Source organism: Oncorhynchus gorbuscha, linkage group LG11, assembly GCF_021184085.1.
Source record: "Oncorhynchus gorbuscha isolate QuinsamMale2020 ecotype Even-year linkage group LG11, OgorEven_v1.0, whole genome shotgun sequence".
Lineage (NCBI taxonomy): Eukaryota > Metazoa > Chordata > Actinopteri > Salmoniformes > Salmonidae > Oncorhynchus > Oncorhynchus gorbuscha.
In genome coordinates, this window is record NC_060183.1 from 57,556,924 (window position 1) to 57,566,935 (window position 10,012).

Genomic DNA, 10,012 nt, shown 5'->3' on the forward strand with positions numbered 1-10,012 from the left:
GCTGCATTAAGTCGCTGTCCATGGCGCTGTTATTGGAGTCTGGCGGACTGGTGCTGTCCATGGTGCCGATATTACTTTCGCTCTTAATTGCATCGGTAAATTGATCATTTCTGGTATAACCGTTTTTGCTAACTAATAATATGGGAAATAATAATTAACATGGGTCATTGAACTGCTCCATATTGGCTAGTTGAATTAGCAAATGCAGAGATGCATGTACAATTTTCTCTCTTATTCTAATGTTCAATATTTGGAGGAAACTCTATATGAAATGATAAACACATCAACGTCAAGGACACATAGGCTATCCCAAACATCCTAATGATAATCACCCCATTTCCTTTTTTCTCCCTATGTGTGATCATTCCTCTGCTTTCAAACGGCCACCCACGAACCCTCACACACTCAAGTAGTGTTTCACTTACATAGAGCATGAAGGGTTGAGACATGGCCCTCCCCCTCCGTTCGATCAATGGGCCAGTAAAAACAGTCTCTGCCTTGTTAGCGATAAGTTTCTCCTATATAAAGGACAGCCGGTGAGACTAAGAATGCTGTGAGCGCCATCCACCCCGCACCTGCAAACACATACTCGCCCCACTCCTCCACCTCGGACTCCTTCCACTCCATCTGCACACGCAACCCCTGGTCTGGCCGGATGAGTTACCACCCGGTGGACACGACAGGGAGTCCATTCAGGAGAAGTATGGATAGTAGGACCACCTACGGCCGCCCCACTGGCACCCCCTCCAGCGGGTTCCGTTCTCAGTCCTGGTCCCGGGCAAGCCCAGGCTCCACGATGACCTCCTCCTACAAGAGGAGCGTCAATATGCCGGTAGCCAGAGCGTACAGCGCCACACTCCTCAGCTCCGCCGACAGCGTTGATTTCAATCAAACGAACGGAGACTACAAGCGCTCCAACGAGAAAGAGCAGCTCCAGGGGCTCAACGACCGCTTCGCCGGTTACATCGACAAAGTGCACTACCTGGAGCAGCAGAACAGCCAGATCGAAGAGGAGATCCAGACGCTGCGGCAGAAGCAGGTGTCGCAATCCCAGCTAGGCGATTTATACGACCAGGAACTCCAGGAGCTGCGCTCCATGCTGGAGCAGATTCACCACGATAAAGCGCAGATCCAGCTCGACACGGACCACATCGAGGATGACATCCAGAGAATTAGGGACCGTTTCGATGAGGAAGCCCGCATCAGGGATGAGACGGAAGGCATCATCCGGGCGTTGAAAAAAGATATGACCGACTCTGATTTGGTGAAGTCAGAGTTTGAGAAGAAAGTTCAGTCACTGCATGACGAGATTGCCTTTATCCGCAACAACCACGAAGAAGAGGTGAGCGACCTGTTTGCCCAGGTGCAGGCGTCGCAGGTGACCATGGAGAGGAAAGACATCCAGAAGACGGACATCACCGAGGCGCTCCGGGAGATCCGCACCCAGCTCGAGGGCCACTCCAACCAGAACCTGCAGCAGGTGGAGGACTGGTTCATGTGCCGCTATTCCAAGCTCACTGATGCTGCGGCACAAAACAAAGATGCAATCAAGTCCGCCCGTGATGAGATAGCAGACTACCGTCGCCAGCTTCAGTCCAAGACCGTGGAGTTAGAGTCCGTCCGTGGAACCAGGGAGTCACTGGAGAGGCAGTTGAATGACATCGAGGACCGACACAACAACGACCTGTCCAGCCTGCAGGTATGATGAGACCCGCTGTAGGCATTATTTTCATACAGAAACCCCCAGCCACAGGCTTAATGGTGAAGTATTCTATAAAGTTGTATTCTTTGTGTAAAGAGAAGCAATGTAGTGGAGAGAATAAATTATATAATAAGATTTGTTTTTCGTTGATTTCAAATTGAGAATATTATCACGACACCTTTGAGGTTTATATTCTTATTTTAAATGTAGGTCTACTTATAAGGAGAGTTCCCTACTTTGATAGAGAGAAAGACACACACTTGCATTGTGTCCCCACATATTGTATTAGTTTGATTTTGAACGAACTAAATTGTTTTATTATGTGGGCCCTAAATGCATGTAGTTTAACTAGGCTATAAACTCTGCGCAATAGTGGTGTCTGCGCTTTTGCTTTAGATAGCCTAAATGGCACAATGCTGACATCTTATGGACACAGATTTAACATCTCCAAATGTTGGATCATTAGGCTACGCATAAGCAGCGACACTTGGTGCACGTTATAGGGTTGGGAAGACATAATGCAGCAGACTGTTTTTTTGTTATTTTTTTCGTTGCTGAGCCAGAGACTCGGGGCCCTTGAAACACAGTGCTGTTCACTGCGTCAGAATACATTATTTAACACAACAACAGTCCAATCTATCCAATTATTTGCACTTTCACCTTTCATAAATGAGACAGGAGGACTTCACAGTTTCAATTGTTATTGCAATGATATTTTATTGGAATCTCAAAGTGCTGTTTCAAATGTAGGCCTATACAAGTTGAAATGTGCTTGTTAAGTAATTACCAGGATCACAAAATATGACATTGTATTTTTGATCGTTTTCTTATGATGTTTAGAAAGCAGTGTCCTTATGGAGAAATGTGTCTTCCCTACACCAGAAATAAATAACCAAGTATTATTTCAGGGTTCCATATAGGCATAAGAAATAATAGCTCTTAACCAGCTTGTGTCTCTCGGTCTTGTTCTCTGCAGGAGACCATCCACCAGCTGGATAATGAACTCAAGGGCACGAAGTGGGAGATGGCGCGTCATCTGCGTGAGTACCAGGACCTGCTCAATGTCAAGATGGCCCTCGACATTGAGATTGCTGCATACAGGTACAGTGCGACAACAGAGCGCTAATTAGGACTAACATTGCATTTTTTATATTTTTATATATCATGTGTAATAACAACATAAAGATCTAATTTATATATAGAAACTACATTTTTATATTAGGCCTACACTAAACTATATCTCATGTTCTACTGTTCTTGCAGGAAACTCCTAGAAGGTGAAGAGACCCACTTTAGCACTTTCCCCTACTGCCACACCGTCACCTCCTCTAAGAAGTCCAAGTATGAGCCTCCCAAACTGAAAGTCCAGCATAAGTTTGTAGAGGAGATCATCGAGGAGAACAGGGTAGAGGATGAGAAGGATGAGATGGACCAGGCCCTGGCTGAGATGGCCCAGGAGTTTTCTGCCACTCTGGAGGCAGAGGCAACAGATGAAGGAGAGGATGGGGGAGAAGAGGGAGGAGAAGAAGCAGAGGGAGAAGGGGGAGAGGGTGAATCAGAAGAGGTTGTAGCCTCCACTGAAGCCCAAGTTAGCTCCAGCACACCTGCTGAGGAGGAAGAGGAGGACAAAGAAGGCAATGATGAAGTGGAAGAGGGAGAAAAAGAAGAAGAGGGTGAGAAAGGAGAAGAGGGTGAGGGTGAGAAGGGAGATGATACAGAAGGTGGTGATGAGGGAGAAGGAGAGGGGGAATTCGAGGAGACAGTCCTGTGCTCTAAAGCCCCAGAATCAAAGGCCTCTCCTGACAAAGAGAAGGCTGGAGAGGATGGAAGCGGAGGAGAAGAGGAGACAGGAGAGGGAGAGGGAGAAGAGGAGGGTGATGATCAAGATGAAGATGCAGGTAGTGACAAAGGATCCAAAGATGGAGATGATAAGGATGAGGAAGATGAGAAGAAGGGAAAGGATGAGAAAGAAGACAAAACAGATGAGAAGGCAGCTGTAGCCAAGACAGAGGCTCACAAAACAGAAGCCCCCAAGAGTGAGGCCCCAAAAGTCGAGGTCCAGAAATCTGAGTCCCCAAAGCCCTCCAAGCCAGACTCCCTAAAAGCTGAATCCCCAAAGGCTGGGTCCCCCAAGTCTGAGTCACCAAAAGCTGAATCCCCCAAACATGAATCTCCCAAAGCTGTAACCCCCAAATCTGAATCTCCAAAACCTGGCTCCCCCAAATCTGAATCCCCAAAACCTGCCGGATCCCCCAAATCTGAATCCCCAAGACCTACTGGATCCCCCAAATCTGAATCCCCAAAACCTTCTGGATCCCCCAAATCTGAATCCCCAAAACCTGCTGGATCCCCTAGATCTGAATCCCCAAAACTTGCTGGATCCCCTAAATCTGAATCCCCAAAGCCTGCTGGATCCCCCAAAACTAGCTGGATCCCCTAAATCTTCTGAATCCCCAAATCTGAATCCCCAAAACCTGCTGGATCCCTAAATCTGCTGGATCCCCTAAATCCCCAAAACTGCTGGATCCCCTGGAATCCCCCCCCAAATCTGTCTCCCCCAAATCAGAATCCCCAAAACTTACAGGATCCCCCAAATCTGAATCCCCAAAACCTGCTGGATCCCCCAAATCTGAATCCCCAAAACCTTCTGGATCTCCCAAATCTGAATCCCCAAACCCTTCTGGATCCCCTAAATCTGAATCCTCAAAACCTGCTGGAACCCCTAAATCTGAATCCCCAAAACTTGCTAGATCCCCTAAATCTGAATCCCCAAAACCTGCTGGATCCCCTACTTCTGAATCCCCCAAATCTGCTGGATCCCCTAAATCTGAATCCCCAAAACCTGCTGGATCGGCAACATCTGAATCCCCAAAACTTGCTGGATCCCCTAAATCTGAATCCCCAAAACCTGCTGGATCCCCTACTTCTGAATCCCCCAAACCTGCTGGATCCCCTAAATCTGAATCCCCAAAACCTGCTTGCTCCCCCAAATCGGAATCCCCCAAATTAGGATCCCCCGAGGCAGAGTCCCCTAAGGGTGAGGCCCCCAAACCAGAAGCTCCAATGTCAGAGGCCCCCAAGGCTGCAGAAGAGAAAGTAGACAAAAAGAGTGATTCAGAGGAAGAGAGGACGGTAGAAAAGAAAGACGCAGCCATGAAAGGAGATGTGGAGAAGATTACCCCAGAGGACAAGGACAAGAAGGATGAGGCTGGGAAAGAGGCAGAGGAGAAGGATGTTATCTCAAATGGAGTGGACGAGAGCCCCACTAAAGATGACCCGGACCAGAAAGATGATCCAAAGGACCAGAAGGTGGTCATCACCAAAACGGTGGAGACCATCACCACTGGAGAGGACGGGGCCAAGCATGTCACCAAATCGGTCACTGTCACCGAGACTGTGAAGGAGTCTGAGGATGTGATGCAGGAGAAGACAGTCTCCAGCAAGAAGATGGAGAAACACTCTTCCCAGTCCGTCAAGGTGGTGACTGAAACTGAGTAACTGCGCTCCATCCAACCCACTCAGGAGGAACAAAGATGACACGACAAAAAGCAATCAACCCAGAACTAACATAACAACGAAATCATAGAGCAATAGCGATGTAATAAAGAGAACCACTCTCAAACATACAGAAAAGCAACGAGAGAAGCCATATGATGAGCTAACGTTTAAAAAATGCATGTTGAGAGAAAGCTTTAAATGGGTTTTGCTGCAGATTAAATCAGGAAAATGTGATAGTGGGACAGATTATTAATTTTCTTTATGTTTCCCTGCAGTTCATGGGAGGGCTCACGGGTGGGGGCGTCTGCATGCTAGCTCAGGGAGGGAGACCCCTCCGCTCTAACCTGTATGGATGGATGGAAGGTTTACAGTTTAGATGCATACTGTATGTGGGTGGGAGAGTGATAGAAATGTATGTTCATTCAAATGTTAATTCAAAAAGGGGTGCCTGGGTTGGAGGGTCCACTTTAGAGACACTTGTTCAAAAGGACTAGCCTTTTTATGTGAAGATACCAACTGAGCCAAAAATACAATCGTCTACAACACAATATAGTGAAGAATGAGAAAGACGATGGTGCAATGTACTGATGATCATAAACATACAGTACCCGAAGCAACTAAAGCATTAAGAACCTTGAAGAAACACTGAGCCTTAAACATGCTTTTTATCAGTATCTATTATGTTTACCTAATGAGTGCAATTGAAAATAAATATGTAAATGCACACACATACATTCTTGTATGCATTTAACTGAGGTGCTACAGTTTGCAATCCCATGTCTTTACTCATCATGAACTATTTCCCAGCAGCATTTGCTCAATAAATGTCATACTGAAATACAAATATGGTCTCTTGTTCCTTTATGCAATTGTCCTGTCATGTCCTTACACTTGTTCATTTACAGTAGCTGTCTCACCTCAACATGCACACTATTCTATTTCTTCATCTGCTTTCATAGGGGTGGGATTGCATGCTTCATGATCTTTTGTAGCCTAGAAATTATACAAAACCATATCACCGTCCAGAGGCTGTCCTCTACAGATTTTTAAAGCTACACTGTAATATGTGCATACCATCAAAGAATGATCCACCAACCATAATATAAACGATGCACCCCATGGCATGTTCATGCAAATATCATTTTATTAAAGCACTTGATTTATCAAATCAAACTTTATTTACATAGCACATTTCTTACCGTAAACAATGCAATTCAATGTACTTCACTTACATAAATAAAATAACAAAACAATGAGAAAGATAAAAACAAAACATTTCTGGACAAATATAAAATGAAGATAGATAAATATCAAATGAAGATAAACAAATATAAAATGAAGATAGATAAATATCAAATGAAGATAAACAAATATAAAATGAAGATAGATAAATATCAAATGAAGATAAACAAATATAAAATGAAGATAGATAAATAAATATAAAATGAAGATAGATAAATATCAAATTAAGATAGATACATTAGGATAGTAAAACAATATGAAAAAAAATGTGGATAGTAAAACAATATAAAATAAATTAGGATAGTAAAACAATATTAAATAAATTAGGATAGTAAAACAATATAAAATACATTTGGATAGTAAAACAATATTAAATAAATTAGGATAGTAAAATAATATTAAAACAACAGTGAACATGAGAGAGTAATATGAGATACTGTATTAATATTGAGAGATGTTTATGCAGTTTCAACAAATAGCTACATTATTGGAGAACAACATTACCTACATTGATAAACATGATTTTAAACTATACATATTTAATTCAAAGTATTTTACATGACAAGTTAAACAATTGAGTGATAGGTCCTTCTGAGATTTAGCAACATTAAAGCAGACAGCAACCCGATCGTAATTTGAAATTCAGCACCACCGGAAAATGGACAGCGACTATCTCAGGCAGAATCCATGAAGAGGTTTCTTTGAAATGTAGCCTATAACTCACTCACTGTGAATGAATCCTTATTATAATGCTAGAAGGATAGTTGGTCCGATTCTATGCCACAAAGCACGATAACACCTGGGGTGTTACATATACGTTTTTGTTCCTAAAACTTTCAGAACAAAATATTCTAACATTTAAAAAAAATATTATGACATACAGTGCCTTCGGAAAAGATTCAGACCCCATTACTTTTTTCACATTTTATTTCGTTACAGACTCATTCAAAAATTGATTAAATAAAAAAATCCTTAGCAATCTACACAAAATACCCCATAATGACAAAGCGAAAACATGTTTTTAGAAATGTTTGCAAATGTATTACAAATAAAAAACAGAAAACATTATTTACTTAGGTATTCAGACCCTTTGATATGAGACTCAAAATTGAGCTCAGGTGCATCCTGTTTCCATTGATCATCATTGAGATGTTCCTACAACTTGTAGTCCCACTGTTGTAAATTCAATTGATTGGACATGATGTGGAAAGGCACACAAATGTCTATATAAGGTCCGTAGAGCTCCAAGCCAGGATTGTGTCGAGGCACAGATCTGGGGAAGGGTACCAACACTTTTCTACAGCATTGAAGGTCCCCAAGAACACAGCGGCCTCCATCATTCTTAAATGGAGAAGTTTGGAACCACCAAGAGCTGGCCGCCCGGCCAAACTGAGCAATTGGTGGAGAATGGTCTTGGTCAGGGAGGGATGGTCTCTAAGACAGAGCTCCACAGTTCCTCTGTGGAGATAGGAGAAACTTCGAGAAGGACAACCATCTCTGCAGCACTCCGCCAATCAGGCATTTATGGTAAATTTACCAGATGGAAGCCACTTAACAGTAAAAGGCGCATGACAGCCTTCCTGGAATTTGCCAAAAGGCACCTAAAGACTCTCAGTCCATGAGAAACAAGATTTTCTGCAAATCCAAGATGGCGTAGCAGTCAGACGTCTTTGTCCTTCATCTTGTCGTGTCCCATGTATAGATCTTTTATATCTTTTTCTTCGCATATCTTTTTTATATTTCTCTAAACCTCAACTTCATAATAGTCTCCTGCAACCCACCTGACCCAACATGGTGTGGATCTGTTTTTTCTAAAGTATATTTATTTACCTCCGGAACCTGAATCCCCCAACAGAAGCTTGCCAGCTCACTAGCTACTAGCTAGTAGTCAGCTAACCACTGCTAGTGGTCATCAGCTAACCTTAAGCTTGGCAAGCTCTCACCACTTTGTACAACACGACTCAAACCGGACATATTTTCTCTCCATATCCCCGGATTCCTACCGCAAGCTCTGAACCTTTCACATGGATCATCGCAGCTAGCGAGCTGCAATCCGAGTGACTACTCCTGGCTAACGTCTGTCCCAAAGCAAGCACCAATTAGCCTGGCACTAGCCCATGCTAGGACTATTCTCCCGGCTAGCTGAAGAGGCCCATCAGTCACTCCTGGGCTACAATACCCAGACCCCTTCTACTGCCGGTACGGGGCACTGAACCTCGCCGATCCTTGACGACTGGACTACCGACGTAATCTGCTCGAGGGGGTACTCAACTGGCCCCTAGGTCGCAACGTCCCCTGAATACCTATCTGCTAGCCTGCTAACCACGGCCCGCTAGCTGTCTAGAGCATCTTGGACTGTTAGCTGAATAGATTCATCGGCCAATTTCTTGGGCCACTATACCTATTTTGCCTATTGGACTTGGACCCCTCTGCTACTCAGAACCCTACTAATCCATCCCGACTGGTCTATCGACGTCACCGCACGTGGAGGCTAAATCCGTCCCGGCCTGCTAGCTGTCTGAATCGCCATGCCTCCAGCCAGCCAAACCACTCACTGGACCCCTATGATCACTGGGCTACGCATGCCTCACCCTAACACCAATATGCCTTGTCCATTACTGTCCTGGATAGTGATTATTGTCTTATTTCACTGTGGAGCCTATAGCCCTGCTCAATTTGCCTTAACCATCCATTTAGTTCCACCCTCATAGATATCATCCTAACCAACTTTCCCTCCAAATACACCTCTCCTGTTTTCAACCAAGATCTCAGCGATCACTGCCTCATTGCCTACATCCATAATGGGTCTGCGGTAAAACGATCACCCCTCATCACTGTCAAACGCTCCCTAAAACACTTCAGCGAGCAGGCCTTTCTAATCGACCTGGCCCGGGTATCCTGGAAGGATATTGACCTCATCCAGTCAGTAGAGGATACCTGGTTATTCTTTAAAAGTGCCTTCCTCACCGTCTTAAATAAGCATGCCCCGTTCAAAAAAATGTAACCAGGAACAGATATATCCTTTGGTTCACTCCAGACCTGACTGTCCTTGACCAGCACAAAAACATCCTGTGGTGTTCTGCATTAGCATCGAATAGCCCCCCGTGATATGCAACTTTTCAGGGAAGTCAGGAAGTAATATACACAGGCAGTTAGGAAAGCTAAGGCTAGCTTTTTCAAGCAGAAATTTGCATCCTGTAACACAAACTCAAAAAAGTTTGGGGACGCTGTAAAGTCCTGTAAGAACACGTCCTTCCAGCTGCCCACAGCACTGAGGCTAGGAAACATTGCCTGGCTACGCCTGGCTACCCCTACCCCGATCAACAGCCCTTCAGCCCCCACAGAAACTCGCCCAAGCCTCCCCCATTTCTCCTTCACCCATATCCAGATAGCTGATGTTCTGGACCCCTACAAATCAGCCGGGCTAGACAATCTGGACCCTCTCTTTCTAAAATGATCTGCTGAAATTGGTGCAACCCCTATTACTAGCCTGTTCAACCTCTCTTTCGTATCATCTGATAAACCCAAAGATTGGAAAGCTGCTGCGGTCATCCTCCTCTTCAAAAGGGG

General features: G+C 44.4%; 1 protein-coding gene across 1 annotated transcript; it reads left to right on the forward strand.

Moving 5' to 3' along the window:
• The first annotated feature begins 538 nt into the window (after positions 1–538).
• On the forward strand, positions 539–6,044 carry LOC124049004 (neurofilament medium polypeptide-like). Its single transcript, XM_046370268.1, has 4 exons — positions 539–1,699; positions 2,679–2,803; positions 2,966–4,055; positions 4,310–6,044. Exons 1-4 carry the CDS (start codon positions 656–658, stop codon positions 5,198–5,200), a joined length of 3,150 nt encoding a protein of 1,049 aa, XP_046226224.1. The 5' UTR covers positions 539–655; the 3' UTR covers positions 5,201–6,044.
• The last annotated feature ends 3,968 nt before the right edge of the window (positions 6,045–10,012 follow it).